Source organism: Echinops telfairi, unplaced genomic scaffold (genome assembly GCF_000313985.2).
Source record: "Echinops telfairi isolate 266 unplaced genomic scaffold, ASM31398v2 ScPeMD7_23;HRSCAF=83, whole genome shotgun sequence".
Classification (NCBI taxonomy): Eukaryota; Metazoa; Chordata; class Mammalia; order Afrosoricida; family Tenrecidae; genus Echinops; species Echinops telfairi.
This window is the reverse complement of record NW_022103920.1, coordinates 71,465,750-71,493,262: the sequence shown is the minus strand read 5'-3', so window position 1 is coordinate 71,493,262 and position 27,513 is coordinate 71,465,750. Positions and strand designations below refer to the sequence as shown.

Here is a 27,513-nt window from a genome sequence, read left to right as displayed (position 1 = left end):
TACCACCATTGAACCATGAAAAATTCTTTGTTTTGTGAACAGATGAAATTTTATGCAATGCAAATTTGAAGAAATTATAGCAAAGAAATAAATTTTTTAATTTGCTTATTTATTTTACAGGAATATAATAATCTCAAAACTTCATTGTTTTTTTTTTGTGTGCTTTTTTCCCAACTTAAGTTTTTTCTCCTTACAGTTTTGGGGTTTTTTTGTTGTTGTTTTCTTTTTCAGCTTTAATATGAATTTCTCTTTTTCCAGCAGACTCTGCCCACTTCAGGAGTTTCCGTTCCTGAGGTGCGTAAGTAAAACCGTTTTCACGCTTTCAATTATACATCTCATGTATGGTAGCTATAAAGAACATTTGGGTTGGCTCAGTGACCTATTCATGTTAAATTACATAGTTGCTTCTCCCTGAAGTGAATCCTAAAGCTTTGCAGATTTGAAACACTTCCAATCTATATTTGTGACAAGCACTAAAAGCAAAACAAACAACAACTAACCCCCAGAAATTTATTAAAAATACAGTGAAGAATTAAAGATTGATTTCCATAGAGTTTGGGCCAGTGTATTAAAAATGTTGTTCTTGCTTAAGTGTTAAAATGTAATATGCTACAGAAAATAATTAGGTCCTTGGAGCCCTCAAAATGTAGCTTTCAATCAGGAGCCCTGGTTGCTTATGGGGTTACTCTTGGGCGACTATCCTGAAGGTCCCCAGTTGGAAACCACCAGCCACTCTGGGAGCATGCTGGGGCTTTCTGCATAGAGAAACTTACAGGGGCAGGTCCCTCCTTTTCCACAGGGTCTTTAGGAGTCAGTATGACTCCATGGCAGTGAACTTGTTTGTTTACACTGCTGAGAAACCGTGCTCACTTTAAAATGGCCACGACTTTTAAAGGAATACAGCTACATTAGTCATCCAGCACATGCTATGGAATAAAAAATCATTGGAATGAAATCTATTCACAGGAGAATGGTGTTTGTTTTAAAACTATGTACTCTTTGTGCACATTTATTTTCAGGAAATCACAAGCTGTACCTTTGCTTTTGTGACATACTTTTCTATATTGTTAGGCAACAGTGTATTATTCGATTTTTATTCTCGCTCAAGAAATTGCCCAAGTAGTAGCAGTTCCTTTATAATTGTAATTTGATTCTGCTTTTTGAGGGAAAGGTATTTAGAATACATAAACAAGGTGTAAATTTATTGAGTATAACTGCACAAATATACATATGCTTTCAAAAGAGTATCTTATCAGGGAGGATAGGCCCACTGAATTAAAAGAAATAAACAAAAGTACACTATATAATTAGAGATTTAATTTAAAAGACACTGGAAATATAGCCAAAATAGATTTTGAGAGTAAAAGAAATATTATGCTGCTTTCAATCAGTAGATATTATAATTACCATCCTTATTATAAAGCAGAGATGCTTAATTTCACCTCTAAGACTTGAAAATATTAAGAAGTATATCATTGAATCTAATTATTGCAGTTTAAGAGAAGTCATTTCACCCTTTGTGTTTGGGTGTGTTTTCTCCCTTATCCTATTCAACGAGGCAGTATAAGCAGTACATGTGATATCATATATTTGCTCTTTAGATTTGTTAATCTCTAAAAACCTTCCATATTCAACTATATAACGTGTATCACTTAATTCAAATAGAGAGAATGAAGGTTGTTTCACTCTATGCTCTCTTATTTTTCTTAAGAAATGATGTGGGTTTTTTTACATATGTCTGAGTTGTGGCTAGATAGATCGCTACTACATATGTGGGTGCCTGTGTGTCTGTGTGTCTGTGTGTGCATATGTGTGTGCATATGCATGTGTATGTTTGTGTGTGTGCGTGTACATGTGTGTGTGTGCATATGTGTGTGGATGTGTGTGCACACGTGTGCATGTGTGTTTCCCCTACAGTGTGCTTTCTTTTTCTGGCAAGACTTACTGGTTTACATCAACTTCAAGTTTTCACTGTTCCCAAAATCATTATATGAATTTTCAACTATGTTATTGTTCCAAAATTACCTTTAAGCTCACACTCATCCACACAAGTGTCTTCGAAGACAAGGCATTCCATGCTGGTAAAGCGTTAGACCCTGGAAAACCACAGGCAATTCTCGGCTGCCCTAGGCGGTTGTTATGAGTCAGAACTGACTAGACGGCAGCGAGTTTTGTTTTGTTTTTTTCTGAGGGGGCTTCAAAAAGTGAAAGAAAAGAAGTTCGTTATCTTTTAACTCTGCTTTGTATGAACCTTTTGGAGACCCCTCTCGCGTACATGCCCAGAGACAAGATGATTTCCCTTTTTCTTTCATCATCAGGACAGTCTTCCTTGGTTATCACAAAAAATATATGTGTCTGTGTATGCCAGATGAAAAGATATATTCATATCTTTAACACTTTATTGGCAATATGAAAATTTTCATGCACTGCCAATAGTTTTCTTTTTTTTTTTTTGCCAATAATTTTCATGTAGGATCAAGGGTTTTGCTTTGATGACAAGCCTAGTAACTGGAAGGAATGTATATATAATATATATATATTATCTTGCATAAGTCATATTCATGGAACTCATGATTTGCCGTTTGAACATATTCAGAGGTACATAACCCAAGGGCATTTTAAATGTAACTTGAGTGTATAAAACACCCCTAATTTATTATTTATCACAAAAATGTTTACAATTGTCTCCAAACCTAATTTGGCCCGTACCAGTAGGTAAACTACAAAACCAACTGGTTGTCATGGAGCACATAGAGCCTGAGGGGACCTCCGTGCATTTCCGACTAGAAGGACTGCCACCGGGCTTTCCAAGCTGTGATCCTTCCGAAACTGACCACTGTACCTTTCCTCCAAAGTGCTCTCAGGGGCTTTGAGCCACCAACCTTTCCTCGGGACTCCAGTCTGATCATGCAGATTCATTTATATGACAGGTAGAGCTCTAGAACATCCCTTCTTTATTCACAATACAATGACCTGGGCAATAATTAAATTGGTCCCAAAGTACTACACAGTAGCCCCTGTGACAAGTCTGCTTTCCTGGTAGAAAGAGAAAACGATCAGTAAAGGAGAGGACTGGCCTAACCTGTCGATAGCAGTTTGTCCTGACCATCGATCAGTATGGTTTACAAAGGAAATGGATCCGGAATGAAGTTGAAGTTGGTTATAGTAGGATCTTCCCCTGTAAATAATTATTTTAAAATCTCATTCATTTAAAAAACCCACTTTAAAATGATTTAAAATCATGTATAATGGACATTACCAAATACAAGTGTAAAACCCCAAACACTCCAAGGTATTGAGCCTATAAGGCAGAATAGGACTGATCCTTTGGGGTTTTGAGGTTACAAAGGTACAAGGGAGCAGAATGCCTCATCGTTCTCTCTCAGGACCACTGGTGCAGACTGCTGACATGGGGGTTAGTTGCCAGCATGTGATCCACTTCACCACCAAGTCTTCTCATGCTAGTGCGAAGGCAAAGTCAAATGATGTTGGAATGGACCTTCTCAGATCTAAGCTACCGCTCAGAGCTCCTTGTAAGGAGAATGACTACAGCACATAATTACCATAAGAACAAATACACATAACATGTGTGCTTTATGAAACCCAGAAACTGTGGATCACATTGCAAATGATGCCTTCAAGTTTACAGGTTGAGTAAACTTTTAGTAATTCCATAGGGATCAAGGGAGCAGCAGGACCTCTGTCTGTAAACTGATTAAAATGAGCCCCGGTGAAGTGGTCCCTTATGCATTGGCTGCTAACTGCCAGGCCAGCAGTTCAAATCCACCACCTGCTCAGCAGGAGATAGATGAGGCCCTTTGCTTCTGTCAGCGATTTGCAGCCTCAGAAAGCAAAGGAAGCAATTATACGTTGCTTGACAGGGTCGTTCAAACTCACTGCCAAGGAATCACTTCTGATTCAGAGTCACCCTAGAGGTTTTTTATTGTTTTTTTTGTAAGTTAGTTTCTCTGAGCTTCTCATCTTTGTAAGCCCCGTGAATGTGATGATGTCACTGCTTCATTGAGATGAATCTCTGATATTGTGAGTATACTAGAACCTGGGTAAAAATGAAAAGTTTCTGGGGTGTCCTTGTGGCTCTGCTCTACTGGCAAATGGGGCTAAGTCTGCCTCCGGCAAGTGAGACAGTCGCAGGGAAGGCAGGTTCCAGGATCCCAGCGAAGGATGCTGGAGGCAGCAAAGCATTGCCTTTGTGCCTTTGTATCTATTCGGATGCTCTGCTGTTGCCTGGCTCTCAAGCTGAGATTGGACAAAAACAAGAAAACCCTGATCTTGAGGCAATCATCACTTGCTGCTTGTAGTTTTCCAGTGGTCAATAACAACAGGCCTCTCCATTGTAGTACACATCTCTTTGTGAAACCGCGTTTTCAGCAATATACAAATACTCTACCTCTGAGAATCAGCATGATGTGGAAAAAAGTTCCTTTTTACAGCACATATTTAAAGAGAGGTCGGTTTATTTCATTTATTTTATCTTTCTGTTTTCTGTGGATGGTCTATTTGGCTTTTCTTCTCCACTTATTATGATGATTGTTCTTTTGGAATTCTAATACAATATATTCCCAGTTAAATTCTTCTGTGCACCTTGTGTAGTGTAAGAATCACAAAACCCTGAATTCTACATTTAAAATGTCTGCATTGGCAAACACAAATGGTTGATATTTGAAAATGCTTAAATATCAATAACTGTTTTATATTTTGTAGTTACATATTCTGTAATCTTTCAGGCTTTTGTGAAAGTAACTCTTTTCAGTGTTTGAATAATTTCTATTGATTAAAGCAATAGTTTTCCAAGTCTTCTTATTTCTAGAATGACTTAGCTGGCTAAAAGAAGTTTAGCTTCATTGTCACACACTCCCATGCTTTGTGCTACGGGGCTAAACATCTGAAGAGAAGACAAGATGAGTGGGTATCAGGGGCTCCTCTTACCAGGGAATGCTTTTTATAGTTTATAATGATTCAAAACATATTTGGCAGGCTCGTTCTTAAAACTTTTTAATAACGTCAGTATTTGGATGAAATCTCCTAGACATAATAGAGCTCTGCCATTTAGGGTTATTTCACCCTAAATATATCGTAAGTTAGGGAAATTATTGTGGACAACTGGATTTTCAAGTGTGTAATCACTTGCCCTTTCCTTCACTCTCTGAGAACACAGAAGGAAAGTTTTTTCTCCATAGAAATAGGAATAGTATCCAATGTCTCTGTTTTGATGCTTAAATGAAATACAGAGAATATCTCAAAGAAGCTTCTGAAATGTTGAAATAAACATAAATCCAAAGAGTACAATTAAAAGCAAGCCCTGGAAGAAATGCAATGGTTACATATTGCCTAGTCTAAAATTTTCCCTTTTGGTTAATTCCACCAATTCTACTAGGCATATTTCTTCAAATACTCAGATAATTTATTTGTCATGGCACATATGTACTTCAACGTGTATTTTTAATTTTAGTAGTAGACAGATAATATAGCCTACTAATGAAAAGAAATTTGACCTTGGTATATACCACTTTTTTGGTGATCTTAACCCAAACCACTGCCCTTGAGTCAATGATGACTCATGTCCACTCTGTGGGTCAGAATAGAACTGCCTGGACATACTTTTCTCCTCGGAGTGGCTAGTGGCTCCACGTGGTACTCGTGGTTGGCTTCCCCATGTGTCACCTTTGTTCCAGAACAGAACGTAACCAAGGAAAAACAATTTGGAATGTTAAAAATGACCATCATGATTTCTGCATTTTCTTATTTTAAAGCGTTCTATGGGTACGCTCCCCAGCTTACTCAGAGGCATGGCTCCCTGAAGAGAGTGGAGCTGCCTGCTTGATCAACAACTATTGGCTTTAAGAGGTTCAGTGGAATTTCCTTAGTCTATGTGCATAGGCGGAACGTAAACTAATAATACAACCGGATGGTGTAGCTTCATCTGTATTCTCCAGAATAAAAGAACCAGTCTAATAGATGGATGACAGAGAGAAAGAGTGCAACATTTTTTTTAAGCAGTACGCTCGTGTGATTGATTGTCGGTTAGGGAGCACCTTGTGTTCCCACCTGTCACCTGTGTCCCCAAATAAGGTAAGCTAGGTGACAGGAACAGGAGAGTGGAGCGCTTCTAGAAAGATGTCCATCTCTGAGTCTGGAGGCAGAAAACCCCATAAGGAGAACCTCTCTTTCTTTCTCCTGAAGACTCAATTGGCTTTACTTACATCAACTTAGTAACTAACATCACAAATGCATAAAATGGAATATTCTTATCCACCATACATTGAGTAGTTCTTTATCTGACGTTTTGTACTTACTACAAGAGTAAAAAAAATATTCCATTCCACAATTTTGAGAATTGACATGCATCTGGAAGTGAAACACCTAGATGCTAAGCTGGAGTCGCAATAGCTGTAATAGTTAAGATTACGTGCCAATGTAGCTGAAGCATAATTCTCTGTGGTTTAGTAATCATGTGATGACCTAATTTGGTACCTATGGAATGTATAGTCAGCCACCACTTTATGATCTCAGGGTGTCTTCACCCATCTTTGTGTAAAGCCTCTTTTCACATAACACCCAGCTCTTTGGAATATAACCATATTGAACAGGGAGTATTGGGTGTAATTTCTAGCCAAAATAATTACTATAGGCTAGCTAAATTGACATGTAAAGTTGACTTTTACATATAATAAATCAGAGGTGTCAAACTGGTGGCCCATGGGCCACATGCAGCCCCCGATATGATTTTTTGTGGCCCCTGTTGCTTTGAAATAAAATGAAGATAGAAAAAATTGTTATGAAGAAAATAGCATTTAGGGGAGATTGAGGAAACACCATACACACAATTCCCTTGTTAACCCTTAAACTACTGAAGAAGAGTATGCACGTGGCCCAGTGCCTTTCCCGGGGGCCTGTGGACGTGTTTAAATGCTCTGACTCAGTTCTGGCGACATTTGGAAGCGATATGACTGCCCCTCTCAGTGTCACATAATGTGAACAGATCCCAATAGCGAAAGGTTAGAAAGAGCACTGTGGGTTGTGCTGTTAGGAATCAGACATTTTTAGAGGAAAGCCTTTATGATTGTGCAACACGTTTGTCAGCTGTCCAACATTTTGTGTTTTTTATTACTTACTTTGTTATATTGTCCGGTCACAACATAAGAGGTAAGCGAAAACTAGTAGAAGGAAAGTGCTGGCAAGTTTCGGGTAAAAAAAGAATAATTTTAGTGTTATATTACATAAAATAGATGTTTAAATAAAAGCAATTATATAGTGTTTTAATTATCCTATCCATATTCCTGAATCCTCGTTTCAAAATATAAATTTAACAAAATTTGTAAATATGATGCGTCCTGCTTGAATCTTGCCTGTGGCACCAAATGGCTTGCGATTTAATTCAGTTTGACACCCCTGTCATAGATCATACATATCAGTATATAGACATAAACCTAGATATCTTAAATTTCTAGCATTAACTATATAATTGCATCATATTAAATGTGTAATTGCAATGTGAATATCTTGAATTTTATCTAATTCTATTAATTAATTATCTATATATTATTATAATACTATAATTAATGGTAGTATTAATTAATCCTAATTAATTACTCAGCTTCCCTATACTTACCAACAATATCTTAGAACTCTCCACATAAGCTATTGCTGTTAGCTGGTTGTAAGTCATGTCATCATCATGCCAACCCCACGTGTGCAGGTAGAAGTACTCATTAAGGTTTCCAGACTGTTGGCCTTGTAAAGCTGGGAGACCCTGGGCAGATTTGAAAAACCAAGTCTTTTCATTCATTGTCCAGGACTTAACCATTTTGGGTTCTGAGAGATCCCTGAAATAAACTAAGCATTTTCAAATATAAACATTAATTTTACTCATTTAAATGTATGCTTAACTAGTGAGTTCTATATGCATTTGGGGATATAATAAACTCTTTGCATGTTTATGATATCAATTAAAATTCAAATGGAAAACCACCTATTTTACATTTTTCGTAATTATAAAATCTAATTTGCACGCATTCTAACACAGGCACAATGCTAAGAATTTTGCATACATTATATTAAACCTTACACAACTGTAGCAAGTAGGTTTTACTGCATCCAAGCTACCAAAGGCAAGGTCCCTAAGGACAAGGATTACATAAGTTGCACAGAAAGATACAACTCATGTTTATTGGTTCCAAGCCTCACTGTATAATTAACTCATTTTATGCATATTACTATTTAATTATCAGTCAAAATGTTATTTCCATGTGAGGAAAATAACTATTTTAAAATATCAACATTTTGCCAGAAATTATGACTTATGAAAGTATATAATTTTCCAGATAATATGAATTTGAATAATCCTATTATATTTTTATTCACACAAAATATATAGTATTTTTGCATCATGAAATTGTAAGGTACAGTTTGATGAACATTTATTTTATAAAGAGTACCTTTCTGATCCATCTAGCCTTGACAAATTTAAAAAGGAGGAATATTTTTAAAGTTAGTTAAAACTATCATTAAATAAAAACAAAAACTAAAAATACACCACACAAAGAACACATATGACCTATTGTGTGCAGCAGGTTAATCATGATTCATGGGGACCCTATAAAAGAGACAACTGCTGAAGGCAATTTGCAAATCTTTCATCTTGAGGTGACTGGTGGCTCAAACCATCAAACTTTTGGTTAGAAGCAGAGCACTTAACCACTGTACCACCAGGATGATAAGTGTATGTGTATATGTACACACACACACACACAAACTCTCTGCCATCGAGTCAATTTTTACCCATGGCAATCCAATAGAACAGGGTAGAATTACCCTCGTAGATTTCTGAGACTGTAAATCTTTACTGGAATAGAAAGGTTCAATTTTATCTGCGGACCTTACAGTTAACCTCGCATGGTGTAACCCACTAAGTCACCAGGGCGCCTTCTTTATTTATAGGAATGTATATCTGAATCAGTAATAGGAAATACGTAGCAGGTAATCCACTCTTCATGAAGTACCCATGGTAGATGCTGTTAATTAGTAAGGATTTTTTCCCTCCCCATTGAGTCTAAATCGGCTCATGAATCCTTCTCAATATTATAGAGCAATATGTAGTTTGTATGTGTATATAACTTCTACAATGTAAGGATTCATTCATTTATATCAGTTCAATTAGGTATTCATCTAGGATAGGAGGTACAGCAGTGAATTTATGTTAGTGAATGAGACAGTGGTAAACAAATTAAGAGAGAACACTACAGACATAGAGGTCTTAGTTAACAAATGAAACAAATAACACTACAGATAAAAATGAATAATATGAAGCTGAAGAAGGTAGAGTAACTTCTCTAATATTTTATCAGGGAGATGAAGAAATTGTGTGGTAGGACTACAGGGTGATTGAACCAACTTTGATGTGGCGCATAGTTGTTGGGACCCAAGAACAACAAGGAGATTGATGCCATTGGAATAGAGTGACTGCAATGCATGTGATGACTGATGAGACCAGAAGGACATGACGCAAGCTTAATCATTCATCAGAATCGACTCTGTGGCAGTAGCTTTTGGTTCTGTACAGCTTGGAAAGGATTTGGAGTTTGTGTTTTGGTTTGAGTAAGACGGAAACCACTTAATGCATTTCCAGGAGTGTAGGGAGACAAAGTTGGATGCATATCGATCAGTTTGGTATGATTACAATAAGGTAAAAATAACCTGAAAGAAGGAATTTTCCTGGGAGGGAAGAGAGGCAAGTGTTTAAAAGGGGAAAATAGACCAGTTCTGTTGAATACTACTGTAAATTTGGGAACATGAATAGGTGAAGCAATTAGAAGTCTGGTGATTTTAACAAAAAGTGACATGGTGGAGTAATGGTTATAAAAGTTGACTGGATTGGGCTGAAGAAAGAATTAGCAGAAAGGAAAGAGATGCAAGGAGAAAAAACTCCAAAAAGAAATTTTCCCATTAGGTAAAATGGAGGAATTATTAGGGTTGTATTTTAAATTTTTAAGTTATGTGTCATCCATGATATAAAAAGTAGTGTAAACCTCTACCAGGCAATTAGCACTCGTGTTCAACATTGCACATGTATTTATAGGGTTCTTTTTTGTTGGTTGTTGTTTATTTTTTTAATCATAATCTGCCACTATCTATCTATCTAAACTACTTTTTGTGAATATAATCAACTGCAAACAATCATTCAATCTTTAATAAAGAATCCCAATTGGGCACATATGGATAATACAATTAGGTCTTCCCCACATTATTTCTTTAACCAATATTCTGATTCTGTATAATTAACCAAGTAGATGGGTTAAAAGGATCAACACTCCTATTATTCATTTAACACACTATAATGAAGTCAGTTTTGACTCATAATAATCCAATAAGATAGTGTAGAATTGATTCTTAGGGCTTTTGAGACTCTACAGTTTAATGGGATTGGGCAGCCTCATTTTTCTCCCAGCTATTGTTGACTAAAAAATTGAGAGAGAGAAATTGGACACAGGTCATAGAAACGTGGTCTTTGTAAAATGTGGAATAAATAAGACAAGCCCACATTTTAATAGCAAGCTTTCTTTTCCTTACAGGAAAAACAAGCAACAGTGAAAAAGGAAAAAAGTGGTTCCCAGCCACCCAACAAGGTCACAGACAAGAGCAAGATGCAAAGAGCCAATTCTGTTACTGTGGATGGTCAAGGCCTGCAGGTATGATTATTAAAATATAAATTTTAACAGCTTTCGTATTTTGTCACGTTTCTTCTCTTAGAGGGGCTTATAGCCAGCTATCAACACAAGTATTTAATGTGTAGTTTAGCTCAGTAGAATGTTAAAAATATATATCTTTATTAATTTATCAAGATGTCAGGCTTACAGTTGATTGGCAGAGTGACATTCTACCTACATTAGTTATTTATGATGTTATCTCTATTTCAACTCAAAGTGCTAAGAGCTCTTTTATCAATCTCAATGTTTTTAAATTTATTGAAAAATATTAAAACATATTAAATGCATAGGTACATACTCATTGAGATACATAGATTTTTCAATAAGGATATAATTTGGAAAAATAATTTTGGTTGCAAAAAATGTCTAAAAAAGAATAAAAGAAAGTCTGGTTACGCATTTTTAAAAAGTAATTAATATAAACAGTCTTTTGTTTTATCCATATCTGCCAAAATTTTATCTGAAATTGAAGGCCCAAAGATGTTTCTAGTTTATGTGAAAACAGGTAATTAAAAACCAATTTTAGGATTTTAAGTACAAATTAAAAAAACCCATTCCTTTGGTCTATCACATCCGGACTTTTCGTCCATCTATCTTTTAAGAACTTTTATAGTGTGAACTTTATTTACATTGACTTCTCACTCCAACATAAAAGCAGTCAATGAAGTTCACTTAGGTTAATCTATAAAATTGTGGAGTTTACTTTTACTTTTCTGTCTATATTGTCCTTTTTCCATTGCCAACCTCTCCTTAAAAATATGTTCCAAGATCCATATACTCTGGGAAAACTTAATACACAGAGAGATAATAAGTACACAATTATACTTAACATACATTTTACATTTTCTTATTCATTATTTTACCTAGGATACTACTGAGTATGTAATTTTTATTCCCTAATGTGTAAGTGTAGCATAAAGTAGATGTCTGTGGTAGTTACATAATCTGTTGTCAATTTGAGACTTAATAGTGAAGGGGTAGAATTTAGCTGTCAATCAGGTCACAGCTTGATGACCTCGTTTGGAGCTGCTAAGGAGATCCATAGCTCACTGGAGGCAGGATGCTCTCTCACTCCCTGCAAGACATCCCTTCTGAGAAGACACATGGAGCTACGCTAGGGCCCTGGAACAGAAGGCATCCCATGGCGACCCCTGCCAGCACGGAGATGCCTATACTGCCAATGGATCCACAAGACTTTCCACCCACTGGCTTGTGATTTTCTTGTATTAGGCTTCATTGCATGTGTTTTGTGAGTCTGAAGAGGAATTTATAGATTGGTAAAGGACATATTGGCTAATATCAGTCTTATGGACTTGATATGGACTGTGCTGGGCTGTTTCTCAATATTCAATTACTCTTGTATATAAAGCTCTTTCTTAAACATATATGAGTCTCCCTGGATTTGTTTCTCTAGTCTACTTGGAACAACACAAGGTCTAACTAAATGCTAGTTTCTTCATGTTTTTAATTATCTTACTGAAAATGTAATCATATGAGAACTGAAAACTATGTTGTTGCTTACTTTTCATATAATAACCTCATTTTGAAGAGAATAGGTTTGTAACTTATTCAATTCCAATATAAAAAGGACATCCTGTAGAATGAAATTATTACACAGGCTAAAGTGTATGAAAGTTCATTATCAAAAATTAATACAGGATCGAGGCTTATTGGAAGTCATAACTATTCCTCGAGCAATTCTACTGATTCTCAACAAATACAAACTCTAACCACAGTTTTGATTTAAAAAAATGTATTCACTATTTGTTATCCTCTGTATTATCCTTTGTGAATAATCAACATTTATAAATTTAATGGATAAACTACATCATGTATGGATTAGATAAAATATTTAATTACTTTGGGTTCCTGCAATATAATTGATGCCTAAGAAACCTAACTTTAAAAAACTATATATATTTTATGTAGGATTAGATACATATGTCACATCATGAAATTCTAACATATCTCCTTCATTGAGCAATATATTCTAAACTCGAGTCTAATTACATATTGTATTCTAAAGATCTGTACATTTTATCCTGTTTAATCCTACCTTATGAGATGCATACAATCTTTATCATTCTCTGTAACCTGATCCAATGGTTACTCAAATATAGGATGAGTTCTCAAGACAGGACCATTAATAGTAAAGCCAAGGTTTGAAAGTGAGTCATCTGATCCATTCTAGATGTTTTCCCTTGCTTACCTTGTTAACAGGTTTTAATGGGTGTGTGTAACTGGAAAATATCTGACCATCTTCTTTTTCTGTGATTGTTCAGATAAAATGATCTTTTCGATGACTATAAGCTTTTTGGTAAAAATGGCCTCTGCACTATAATGATCACTTCTCTAGTCCCGGTTCTCAGGTATCATCACCCCTGATCTCACTCAGACATCAGAGATTGCCCAGGGCATGCACAGCGTTTTAAAGCCACTGACATAGCAAGGAAGATTCTACTTACTTTCCTATTAAAATTAGACCTGTGACATTAAAATTAGACCTGTAACATTTGACCTTATTACAGATAAATTAGTAAAACTAAACACTAGAGATGATTAAGAGTCTTTGTGAGTGTATTTTACCTCGTTAACCTTGTTAATTTTTTTTTTGAGTTGTAAAGGACACGGTTTTCATTAGGCAAAAGGTAGACATGAGCCTTAACAAATAGTATTAAATAAGTGATACTTAAATCATCCTGTGAATCATATATTTTTTAAGTATTAAACATTGGACTTAATTGGAATTAAGTCTGTTTCACGTAATAAGACTGGAGTGCAAATATAAAATAGTAGTCTCTTACATAACTAGCTATTTCATGTAAAATGGAAAAAATACTATTTGTTGGGAAAAATCAGTTTTAAAATAATAAAATGGTTGTGTTTTATCCAGAGAGGTAAAAAGATTTTCCAGAATATTAACTTTATTTTCCAGAATATTGACTTTATCTGTGAGCTTAAAAATATATATCATGAAAAAGCATTGAGTTGCAGCCCAGTTGCATATAACTTAGTGACAAAAGAGATCTACACTGCTTAAAGAAGACTATTAATCATAGTTAAGGACATTCATCTTACTTCTTTCCAGCTAACCAGCATAATGATCAGGATTATTATTTCTAATTAGAGGAAGTAATAGATCATGTATAACCTTAGGATGAGTCTCATTAATTAACCCAAGTCCCAGGGGACTTCAAATAGAGGTGGTTAGGTACTCTATCTCTGTCATCGCCCACACCATAGGTTTACACTCACTCCCTAAGATCAAATGTAATTGCAGCTACAATTTCTTAATATTCAGGAGATACAAAAAAAAGTAACTGTGCCACATATAAACAAGTGTGTAGTAAATGGGATGATTGTTTAGACTCTATTATACTGAAACTACTTTATCTTTAATTATAGAGGAAAATTTCCCAACAAGAATATTTGATAATACTCTAAACAGAAAGCAAAATAGGACCCTTTTCACTTAAACATCTAAAATTTAACCAGTGTCTCCCATCAATATAATTGCATATCTGAAATATTTATTTGATATTCATCAAAACTATAAGCTCCATATATAAACAAATACACAGACACACCTATATACACCTGTGTATAATATTACATTTTTGTGTGTCTGATGTACTTGTGTTTGTAACTCTTGTTTATTTTAGACCTTCGCATCTACTGAGCCATTAGTATTTAATACTTCATCGTTATTCTAACTTCCTTCTCGAAGTTCAGAACTATTACTTTATATTTTGAATATTGCAACAACTTTATAATTGAGTCTGTGACCCCATATACATGATGTAGTAGTGGTACATGGTATGAAACAATCAGAGCAGGACAAGACATGTCAGGGCTGGAGAGTAATCTATAATTTAGGCATCATTAAGAAGACTATGTTTGAGGTATAATAGGTAGAGGAGTGAGCCCTATGGATAGTTGGAATATAGGCGGTTTTAAGGCAAGATCATGACTATCAAATCTAGCATCAAGTATATCTGAAGGTTTTGAAGTGGGGTTAATAGGTGGAAATCCTTGGAGATTACTTTAGAAATATATAGGGTTAGAGGATTTGAGTCTTTTGAAGGATTTCATAAGGAATTTGACTATGGTTAATATTAAGATGTGCTAAGGATTTTAAGCAGAGGTATTGACATGATTTTACTTATATTTTAAAGACTCCGGGTCACAGATTAACGACTTATTCTAGAATGGAGCAGTGGAAATTAAGTGATGTTATGCCTTTGTATATTAAGGGCAAAAAACAGTAGGTTAGACTGATAAATTGGATATAGAGTTTGTACAAAACAGAGAAGTCAGAGAAATCTCCAAGATGTTTGTCCCAGAGAACAGAAATAGTGGAGCTGGAATTATGCTAGATGGAAAAGACTTTGGATAAACAGAGCTTAGAATGTAATAGCTGATAAGTTTGAGCTGCTTTTAGATAGCCAAATGAAGATATCATGTAGATTCCAAATTGATGGGAGATGTGGATTTCATGATCACTATATTAAATTGCCTCCTTTTGTGAGCAAATAATATGTTGCATAAATAAGTATATTCAGTGTAGAAGATAACCCAGTATATATTGCCTCTGTCTGAAGCACCCATCACACGTAATTTAAATATTCTTTTAATTTTTAAGTATCATAACAACTTTAAAATCTTCATGACCGCTTTCTTCCTTTTCATTTTTAAAACAATGTCATAATGTATTATCTTATCCCCCAATATTTAAAATCTCCTTTGAGATATAAAGTCCTGAAGATAACTCATGCCCAATAGTGGAATGATGGGGTACTGAGAATTTCAGAGTTCTTTAATGATTCAATTAGGAACTCAATTTTTAATGTCATATATTATCTAAAAGGCTTTATAAATATTTACTTCCCAGAATAAAGAGTTTTAAACTAAAATAATTATATATATATATATGTATATATATATATATATCTTAGTATTTTTCTGTTTACCCAAATAAAATGTATAACAAAAGATTACAATAATTTAGGTCAGTGTCTTAGTTAACTAGTGCTACTATTAAGTTGTCTAGTACAGAAATACAGCAAGTAGATGCTTTATAAAACAGAAATGTAGTTTCCACTGTTTGTGAGACTAGAAATTTGATTTCAGGGCACCTAAGCCTGTAGTTTGGATCTTGCCTCATTAACATCACTGCCTCCAATTTATGCCTTATTAATATAATATTCACTGCTATTAAGTCAAGTCTAACTCATAGTGATCTTCACGCACTGCCATTCAGTCCATGCTCTTAAAGATCCTACAACTCAGACTGTAAATCTTTACAGGAGTAGAAAACCCTGTCTCTCTCCCAGTGAGCAGTCAGTGGTTTCAAATTGTAAACTTTTTGAATATAAGCCCAATGCATAACCACTATGCTACCAGAATTCTGATAAATACCCTGTAGGAATTTAAATCTTTACAGGAGTAAATAGTTTCATCTTTTTTTCCACTGAGACACAAGTCGTTTCCTTATCATTAGCAGCTCATCAACTAGCGCATGATACTTCCAAAGGAAATGACACATAGATAATTATAGCAGATCTCAAAATGGAGAATCATAGAATGATCCAGCCAAGATGACATATATTTTAGGATGCATCATGCAATTCATTCATTACCCAAACTAAGCCCAGTGTCATTGAGTCAGCTAGCACTAGAATAATGTTCAGAATGACAGTGCTATACTGAGCTTCAGGAACAACAATAAAGATGTTTATATTCTATTATATTCTATGATAGTTAAGGTTGAATATCAAGGTGGCAGAGCCAAGATGCTCCGTGGCTTGGCAGTTGAAGCATAACAATCCCCCATAGTAAATTTTAAATAAAATCTAATCACTTCCATCAGGAGATATGCTACAAGTAGCCAATCAATTGGCAGAAAGCTTCCTTGGTTATGTTGCCCATTTCCAATGTATGTGAAAAATGTGGAAAGGCTTGTTTGCCTTTTGCTGGCTCTGAATTCTGCCTTTGGTTTGCCAATTGACCACTGGGTCTTTGTACTTAAGTCAATGGCCTGCTATATTGCCTACCAATTCCTGGGAGTCATCAGAAGCCATCTAGCTTGCCAATTGTAGATTTATACATCTCTGCAGCCAGAAATTTCCCATTTAACCTGCCATTTTGGATTCATCAGCCTCTGAAGCTATGTGAGTCAGAAGAAAAATATTGATTTGGCTTCTCTAGAGAACCCAGCCCAAGATATATTTCTTCTATTGGTAGATTTGTTTTGCTTTAGAATACAAATGAATGCCCAATACTGTATTTTGTGTAGGAGACAAAAGTCATTCTTACAAAGGTCTGGATGCAAATAAATTAAAATAATTAGCTGAAATATCACTTCCAATAATGTATATGCACATGTATATAATACTTAAATATATATATATCTATAAAATCATAGACTTTTACAAAAATCTAGACTGAAATTTTTTATCCTCATGTTCACGAATGCACATCACCTACTGTAACAGAAGACATTGTAGACTACGCAAGGGTTTTAATATTCACGTTATTAATTGCTTTTCATAGGGTGTCTAGAGATAGCCACAGTTTTAAAAAGAATAAAGTGGTTGTGACTGTTTCTACCGGTATTGAATTCTGTGTCCCTATGCATCTGGTTTTGTATAATTATCAGGTTCTATAGTGCACAACAGGGAAAAGACACAAACAAAAAGAATAACAATTTTGAATAAGTCACTCATTTTTCTCTCATGAAAGTTAATTCCAAAAATATTATCATTAGAGTTAGGAGGACAATTTTATATTGTTGTCAGGACTTGGACTCTTGTTTTTCATTCTGTAACTATGGCTGCTTCTTTCAAGTCACACCCTAGTGCCAGGTGACTGCTGACTCCCATGAACCGACACTCACAGATGTTCAAGTCTATGCTGAAAGCAAGAGATCGTGTAGATGGGGCCCACCTCATCTTCTTTTTAAGGAGAATACCTTGGATTCCCAGTTTGTCTGCCAGTGATAGGTCCTCAATTAAAATATTGACACTTTTCCCTCCTACTTAAAATATCGATTTATCTTCTTGCATGATTGAAAAAACAAAGTTGCAAGTTCCTAATAGTCTTCAGAAGCAGAGGATCTATGTAATTCTTTCTGCAAGCCGCAGCAGCGACTTCTCAGATGTGAGGAGGCCGACGTTCAAAGTGACCCTGTGTCCAGAATGGACACACTGAAGAAGGGGACGGTGAACTGAGTAGCAGTTTCTCCCACCAACGTGTTACTTCCTATTCAGGACTGTTATTGAACACAGTAGCTTTTAGTTCTTAACTTGGAAAACTTGAAAATAGCTGTTTAGTATGCAAGTCTTTGGATTCAAATCTGATAATACAGTCGAGCTCTGGACCTCAGCGTTAATCTGCTCTAGAAGATGGGTTGAGATGCGATGCAGTCGAGTTCCGAATCAATCTTTCCCATAAGGAATAACCGAAAATGGATTAATCTGTCAACCCTAACCTTGTCTTTTTATACAAAATATGACCCAGAAATTTCAAAGTAAATAAGTTCAGAGTTAAATCATATGATTTAAATAAGAAACACACACAAAAAACAAAAAAAAGTTTTTGACAAATACAATATGGCCCATACCTTGAGATGGAAGAGGATCTGGATCTGTGGACCGGATGTGGAGAGGAGGGATGGAGAGAGAGTCATGTTTGGAAGGGGAATCCCCTTCCATCAAATCCACTGGTAGCTGCTTTTCAGGAGTTTTTCCCTCCTTTGCCTTTTTTCACTAGGACCTGGCTGGCTTTCTCTTAAAAAAACAAAAAAAATGTCTAATGTGGTCTGCTGCTGGCGTTTCCTAAAATGTTTTCTAAAAGAGCTTACTAAATTATCATCAAGAATGTCAATAACACGGTTAACCAGTTCCTTATCATGATGATTCTATTCAAAAAACTCTTTCTTAGGATCCATGATTTTTATCTTAAAACAGTACAAAAAGCCACAAAAACTAATAAAATGATGCTAAGACGTTTGGAACACAGCTGCAAAATGTTTAAACAACAGTACTAACCACGCCAACTAACGCTGAGTGACTGAAACACAAACTGCTTTTGTTCACAAAAATCACGCGCATCAGGTTCTATTCCAAAGTTTTCTTTGAGCTCCCATGCAAAATTTTCTCAATATTCTGCGTCAAAATCTGATTCTGTCCAGTACGGATGCGGTCGAGTGCCGGGATTCCACTGTAACCTCTTGGTTTCTTGCCATGCAAACTTACTTTACTGGATTGGGCTTCTTTTTATATGAGCAAAGGTTAACAGGATTTCAGAGTCCTTTGAGCAGTGAAAACAGGTGCCAAATTTGCCTGGAATGTGACATTTCTGTTATAACACCATTAAATGTTTCTTTCACACCGCTATCTTGGCGAAGCTGTAGTTTTATCACGTCTCATTTCACCCCAAAATGTGGGTGACATGAGGTCAGGTATTTTACCGATTGTCATAATTATTAAAGGGTTACAATTGTACAGTGCCAGAAAATATTCAGATAAATATGTAAGGTTACAAATGATTTATTTGTATTCATTTAATAAACATGATTTATGATAAATAGCTGCATGAATGAAAAGCGTAATAGTTCAGTTTTTATTACTGTATTTCCATATTGGCTTTTCTATTTTTAAAATTTCCAATGTATCATCATTTGATAACTATGCACTTTAATACTTTCCTTTATATGTTTATAATTAATTTGATGGATTTTTCATCTATCCACCCATCAAATGATAGGTAGTTTGTGTGTATGTGTACTTTATTCTGATATACTTTATAAACTACAGTCTCTCCCTAGGAGATAATTTGTTTAAGACCAAATGCAGCTTTATTCCTTATGGTGTTTACTTTTGGGGTTTTTTTTGAGGCTAAGGAACATAATTTCATGGGATGTCCCAATTACTTACCCTAAAACCTGCTTTAGTGTTTCCATTCTCTCCCCTGTGTGGTTGTGTAATTCCTGGTGTCTGGGAAGCTCTCAGGTGGTCACTGAGATACAGTTAGTCTTCTTTCTGATGCAATGGAGGAAGGAGGAGATGCAGAAATGAAAGGAAGAAATATAGTACGTGATGAAATATCTCCAATGAGCACTGCCTCCTATGCGATGGAGAGAAAATAAACCGTTTAGTACTCAACTACTACTACTGACCTTTTTTTCCCCTCAAAAAATGGTGAAAACACAGAACAGAATTTCAAACTTTGATGGGAAGCAGATATCCTGGAGTGATGAACCCCTGAAATCATGGTCCTGAGACAATCTTTAAAGCAGAAACCTTAAACGAACCAAAACTACTTACCAATGTTTTTTAATGTCACACAATATAGTTTAACTTAATTAGTAAAAAGTCTATCTTGCGTACTGTTGTCTTGTAAGAACTATTTATATGGGCTCACGTAGACAACAGTAATTCCAATGATTTGTTGGAAAGGTAAGGGTGCCACGGTTATGTTGATGAGGGCGAAGCAATTCTACAGCGGATGGTGAAATTGATTGCACAACTTGAAGAATGTAATGAGAGTCACTGAATTGTTCAAGTAGAAATTATTAGCTTGGTGCATGCGCAGTTGTGTATATTCTCAACGACAAAAAATATTTAAATTCACTTAAAAAATATCATTGACGAATGCATTCTCCAAAAGTGTCATCGTTCACTTTACTGTCTATGGTTTGACGAAAAGGTGCGCCCAGGTGGAAGGTGGACGGTAGGGTGTCCATTCCAGGTCTGGAGGATCTTTGTGCTCAGAGAAATTGATAAACCACCAGCAATGGAAAGGCCAGCACTTTCCCAAAAGCGAAGCTCCAAAGGCCGGAAGGGATGGGAGAGGAGGGTGGACAAACCAGGGAACCCAGGGAGGCAGTGGAAAGAGTGCTGTTGCACTGAGGGAATTGCGTCTGATGTCATCAAAGTCTGCACGGATTGTTTCCGGAAAACAGATTTCCTCTAGATTCGCCCCCCCGCCCCCGCCCCCACCCATTCACAATAACATAAACAAAGGACCAAACAGTTTCTATAAGATCGTATTGACTTTTAGTTGATAACTTTAATGCAGTGCTTAATTATCCTAATGAATAAATATCTTTGAAAGGCATTCCAAACATATTTCCAAATTGCTTCCAAATCTTGCTGCCTTGTGTACCCTTCACTGACTGGTGCGTGTGCGGAGGGAGGGCACGTCCTCCTAATGAGCATTTGGATTCAGCCAGTGCTATCCTCGCCAACCTCTGTTTACCTTGAGCGTCGCACCTCTATTTAAAACTGAGTAACAATTCAATTAAGTGCAAAAATCTGCTAACTTACACATCTGCTGGCATTATTTTTGTGTGTACACACTTCAGGATCTCTGATTTTGTCATGGGTTGAGAAATAAAATTGAACACTAATTTTTAGACACGGCACTTGTCGATGTTCCTTTATTTAATATTCAGGGTGAGGAGTAAGTGTTGAAGCCAGTAGGACAATGGGCTCCACATGTACTCACTGTAGATCCAGTTATGTCCCAGCCAGTGGTGGGATTCAAACAATTTAACAATCAGTTTGCTGCCCTCATGACAATTTTACGTATTAAAAGTGCTACACCGAATGTAGTTTGTCATTTCAACATGATATCAGAATAGTGCTGTTGAGCAGAGGGACCTTGAAAAAAAGAGTAAGGAAGGTAAATTTGAGATGGCCCTATTGAGTGGCTGCTCACCTGATACAAGAACCCCGATTAAGTGCCATTTTAACAACGGATTCAATGAACTCAGCAAAAAAAAAAAAAAATTAGATCTCAGTTCTGCTGAGCTGGTGCAAACCAGCGAAAATCCAGCACTGCTCCTAGTTGAATGAGCAAATCAAGGGCTAGAACCTCTTAGTCTCTTTTGAAAATAAAATAAAGCAAAGACAGGCACATTAATAAATTACCAAAAGAGCTAGTCAAATCAGAGTAGAGAAATTAAGACTATTTTACCCGACCTTTTTATTTACCAAATGTGAAGATTTATTTTTTAACATTTTCTTGGTTAGAAAATTATGTCATTAGAAAAATATGTCAATTAGTTTAGCAAAAGGAGAAAGATGTATTGGTAGAATATTTTATGTAATTTTGCTTAAGCAAACAGGAAGGAAGGAAATGGTATGGTGAAATAATTTTTTTTAATTGTCTCATTAATATTAAAAGCTCTTTCTAGGGGAGAAATAACGTTGCAGTAAAGATACTTTGAATTTACTTTTTGAAAGTAGATTGATCTTAAACTTTTTAACTTAATATTTAAAGAGTTCCATTAACTGTATATCTTAGTTATTAAAATATTTTCATTAACTTTCTCAAAATTTATTTAGCTGGGAGATATATAGCAATACATTGAGTGGAACTATTTTTATTTTAAAATTTTACATCTTAACATTAAAGTCAGGTATATTCCAAGACTTCCCCTTTCCCATCCTGACTAAATCAATTCTATCTCTCATCAATAAATGCCATAACTTTGCCTGGAGCATTGTTTTTCTTAATTGTATGCTTCATTATTAATAATTTTATTTATTTTCATCTTTTATCCCACTCGAATATAAGATGCATTACATGGAGGCCTTGTCCCCTGTTTGAGGGTCAGGGAGGAGGAGAGAAATCAGTGTGTGATGTCTACTGCTGCCACAGTTCCTGAGAGCGAAGCTGTGACCAGTACGTCACGGGCTGCTGTTCTTCGACAGGGACTCCCCACGGGGGAGGAACACGCTGGGGAAAGACTGTGACGTGAGGGCTCCCAGAAAGCAGCATCAATACTTCAAATGCGTAGTTTATAGCTGTGTGGGAAGATGGAGCTAACACAGGTCCCAAAGGTCTCAGGGAAGAGTTTCCGTTATCAGAACTCTCTGTGATTTGACAACTTTCATTTTCCTGTCCATTTTAACCTCCATTTGCTTCCATACACATGTGTGAATACATATATATGCATATCTATACATATATATAGTCATATAACATGTAAAAAGTAGCGCCGCGTGCTTATGAAAATATCTTGGGGAAACTGGGGGCAGGACGCAACTAGGGTGAAAGCATAACACTCCTCTTATGTGTGTAAATGTCTGGTGCTAACGGTGCTCACCTGGAGGTGACTGCTCTGTGTCCTAGAGGTAGGCTAAGCCCCACTCTCTTTTCAAAGGGGACTCCTGTGGGCAGAGGTAATAAAACATCTGTAGTCAAAACCTAGGGTTCAATGGACTATTCTCGGCATTAGAGAGTGAAACAGAATGATAAAATGTCTGTTATTTCATGACAGAAACTACATAGGGACCTCTTTATAAACAAAGTACTGAGTAATTTGTCTTAAATATCTGCTTTTCATCTAGATCACTCCCGTTCCTGGCACGCATCCACTTCTCGTCTTTGTGAACCCCAAAAGTGGTGGGAAACAAGGAGAAAGGTATGTTTATAAGAATAATATTTATTTTCTGTCATACATGTGTACAAAGATTAAGAAAAATTCTTACGTAGACAATGCTTGTAACCATGAAATCTCACTAATTTTTATGATACCAGCATCTGTATTCGTGCATTAATATAATTTCTCCTTATTTGCATGGTTCATATTTTAATAAATAATGACTTTTTGTAAATATTTGTACATAGCTTTTCACCATCATTATTATCTGTATTGCCATTCTCTCTACACTCTCTATCAACTAAGCCCTTCACAAAGAGTTTTGTCTACATCATGGCTCCATGAATTCTGATCCATGAAATTTGGATCTCTTATATGTCAATAAAGCGACTTCAATCAAATCATAATTAAATTCTGGGAAATAAATTCTATCTACCTTTGAGACAAAATACTTGGTTAAGTCAAACTATAGCTACAAAATAATATAAACTTTATTAAACAAAATTTTAAAATATGAAACTAGTGTTTATTAACATAGGCTGCATCTAAATCTCTTGCCTCTAACCCCCCCCAAAAATACAAAAACAACTAAATACAAAAACCCCACTACTGCTCTTGTGGGTTTCAGAGACTCTATCTATTTATGGGAGTAGAAAGCCTCTTTCCTTCCACAAGATTGCTGGTGGTTTTGAACTGGTTACCCTAAGATCAACAGCCCATCTCATAACTGCTACGCCACCAAGGTTTCTCTCTAGGCTTCTAAAGGAGGAGCTTTTTCCCCCTTGCTTCTTCCTTCCTTCCTTCCTTCCTTCCTTCCTTCCTTCCTTCCTTCCTTCCTTCCTTCCTTCCTTCCTTTCTTTCTAACCTTTCCCTGGAGAATGCATTGGACTATTCACCCCAAGGTCCCACCCACCACAACCTGTATAGCAGAGGTTCCCAAACTTCTTTGGCCTACCACCCCTTGAAATATTTTTTTACTGAGTGCATCCCCAGCAATTAATTGTTTTGTTCTATTGCTCAGAATCCAGGATAAAGTGTAGATATCTTATTTTGCAACTCCCTGGATAGTCCCAGTATCACCACCCCACCCTCCCCCAGGTGGCAGTATCCCCCACTTGAGGAAACGACTCTATGAGTGTTGTCTGTGGATTGACTGGACAAAAACACTCCAGCCAATCTGAGGGAGACAGTGGAGGCTGCTGTTCCCTTAAAGATTTCCAGTTTGGGGTACACTGTAGAGGATCGCTGTGAGACAGAAGACACTACATGCTAGTAGGTTTGCGATTTTTAGTTTTATGTTTTAAAGAAGATGTGCTATGAATGACAATTCTACTCTGTCCTCTAGGGTCACTGTGACTTGGAATTAATTAGAAGGCAAAGGTTGGGTTTGATTATTATAAGTGGAAAAATAAAGTTTTCTATCCACATGAGGAGGCCTTTGCCAAATAGGGGTACTCCGGTGTTCTTTTAAAAATATTTTGATTTCTCTTGACCGGGATAGGTTATATAGCTAGCAAAATCTCACAGAATTCTATATGCATGCAAAACGTTCCATGCCAGGTAACAGTTGCCAATGTGTTCATGTACCATTGATTCAAACAGTGACAAACACATTCAAACCCTGTAGGTACTGAGGATAAAAACAGAAGCCACAGTGAGACCAGAGGCAGGCACATAAACAAACATATTGCTATACAACATGGTAATTGCTATTAAAATTCAAAGGAAGAAAGAACTACCTCTGAAGATTGAGAAGTCTTTAGAGAAAAAAGTAGCTGTGGCATAGTTTCTTAGCCCGGGTGCACTATAGCACCAATGAAACACACAACCTTCCTCTAGTTCTTTAATGCTTCCTTCCCCCAACTATCATGACCTCAGTTCTACCTTACAAATCAGAATAGACCAGAACATGCACACTGCTACAGATAAGAGCCTGCAACACAGGGAATCCTGATAGATAAACCCCTCAGGGCCAACAACGAGAATAGAGATACCAGGAGGATAAGGGGAAGGTGGGGGAGAAAAGGGGAATCGATCACAAAGATCAATATATAACCCCCTCCCAGGGGGAAGAACAACAGAAAAGTGGGTGAAGGGTGGCAGAGGACGATGTAAGATATGAAAATAAGAATCTATAAGTCTTCAAGGCTTCATGAGGGAGGGGGGAGGAGAGAGGGGGGAAAATGAGGAGCTGGTATCAAGGGCTCAAGTAGAAAGAAAATGCTTTCAAAATGATGATGGCAGTATATGTATGAATGTGCTTGACACAATGGATGAATGTATTGGTATTAATTGTGATAAGAGATGTAAGAGCCCCCAATAAAAGTATTATTTCTTTAAAAAAGAAAGGAAGAAAATTCCATTATTATTTTTTTTTTTAGGCATTGGTGGGCCAGAATGTGCTTCACTCTTTTTTCCTCCCCACTAGTTTGCTCCCATGTGCTCTGATCAGACACGTCCCTCTCCTTGAGCTGTAGCTTCAGTGCTGTCCTCTGAAATGCATTCTTTTGGGGGGAGAAGGGGCTGTCCACTTGGTAATGGGGCTGGTCCCTCAGACTTCTTTATCGGTTCCCTGCTTCTTGTCATTGTGTTGTGTTCTTGTCTTGGAGCACCAGGTTGAAGTCTGGTCCCTCTTCCCCTGTGGAGATATGAACAACACCCTCCCTTTGGGTGGGTTAGTGCCCTGTTCCTCAAGCTACCCATGTTATCTTTTTTTCCCCCTCCTTTTTAGTTGGCTATCATATGTATCCCTGGGTTTATTCTGGCCCCTGCCATATTTCCTAGATCTCATCCCAGGAATGTATGTATACAGTAGCTTCTTCCCTATGCCATTGTGTCTTAATGACATTTTCCCATGAAAAATTTGAGACTTTCTGTATATCCCTAAACTTCTAATATAGTTTTCAAACATCCCAAATATGGGCATATTACATGCATCAAAAATTTTAGTTCCATTTGTTATTCAAACTGATTTCTCTCAGGAAAAAAAATGATTATTTAATTTTCTCATATTGTGAAATTTTCCAAATTTTAGGATCTGACTGCTTAAGGTGATTGTTTATGTAAAATAATTAGACCTAATATAGTCACATTTTTAGCTCACATGCATGCACATACACAGTGCATACTTTTAGTTTGTCTCTACTATATTGACACAAAACCATACATTCCTTCAAATGACCAATTAGAGAAAATATTTGAACAACTTTATTCTCATATATTTTATCTTTATTTTTAAGCATGTAATTAACAATATTTTAATACTTAAATTTAGTTAGCTAAGTAATTTCAAAAGAGATATAGAAGAGGTTCTAAACACAAATGCTTATTTAGTATGCAAGCGTCATTATTTCTAATTTCTCAGCTGCATTGTCTTTATAATGACCACTAAAACCTCTCCTTCCCTCTTTATGAAAATTATGTTACTATTAAGCTTTTGTAATTTTTTCATGATTGACAAAAAAGTCATTAAATATATATTTATTACTTTAAAGGGATTTTTATTTATTTAAAATATCGTTTCTTTCTTATTTTTACAATTATAGAATATATAGAAAATTCCAGTATCTGTTGAATCCTCGTCAGGTATACAGTCTTGCTGCAAATGGGCCAATGCCAGGGTAAGTCCAGGTGTAATAGACGTGCTGTTAACTCGTTTGATGTGCTTAAATAATAGCATATTATACCTAGAAATAATGTAACAGAACAGATAAGGGAAAATTAATAACAATTACATAATAAAAACTGATGCAGATACCATTTTTTAATAACTAATCACATATTTCAACCAAATTTTCTTAACTTCTAATACTTGTGGAGGAACAATAATATGCATGCAATAGCTTAGTGGTTAAACAGCTATATTTACTTGAAAAACTACTATCTTGAAAAACTAACTAATAGCTTAGTGGTTAAAAAGCTATATTTACTCAAAAAACTACTATAGGACTGTCCTATGGAATATGGAATTGCTGCAGTATGAAAAGAAGCTACTTAACTATGAATTGGAATCTACAGATTATAAGTATATACTTTTGAAGAAATATACTTAATTACCAATAGATAAGATGTAGTGAAGTAAAATAATCTTTTCAAAATAAACTGTATACTTGTAATAGGTCACAAATACGCAATTTGATCTAAAAATCCCATGCTTACTATGATCCATACATAGCAAGCCTTTATAGAGACTAACTCTTTATGGAAATAGACAACCTCATCTTTGCCCACAGTGTTTGGTGACTTTGAACCCCAATTGTGTCATTTGCAGACCATCCCCTCGCACCCAGAGCCACTTACTCACTGCCATTGAGTCACCTCTGACTCAGGCGAGCCGGTAGGACAGGGTGGAACTGCCTGTGTGTGTTTCTGAGACTGTCTTATGGGAGCAGAAGCCTC

The 27,513-nt window shown here is 36.1% G+C and overlaps 1 protein-coding gene across 4 annotated transcripts in view; it reads left to right on the top strand.

Moving 5' to 3' along the window:
* The window catches only part of DGKB (diacylglycerol kinase beta), a 788,541-nt gene that overhangs the window by 262,037 nt on the left and 498,991 nt on the right, over positions 1-27,513 (top strand). For 2 of the 4 annotated variants that reach the window (XM_045288861.1, XM_045288859.1), the window contains 4 exons: positions 262-294; positions 10,590-10,706; positions 23,084-23,157; positions 26,661-26,735. In XM_045288861.1, the coding sequence (XP_045144796.1) occupies positions 262-294; positions 10,590-10,706; positions 23,084-23,157; positions 26,661-26,735 (299 nt within the window). Of the gene's footprint in view, positions 1-258; positions 295-10,589; positions 10,707-23,083; positions 23,158-26,660; positions 26,736-27,513 lie in introns of all 4 variants that reach the window. The other 2 variants (XM_045288860.1, XM_045288858.1) reach the window with 1 other exon arrangement.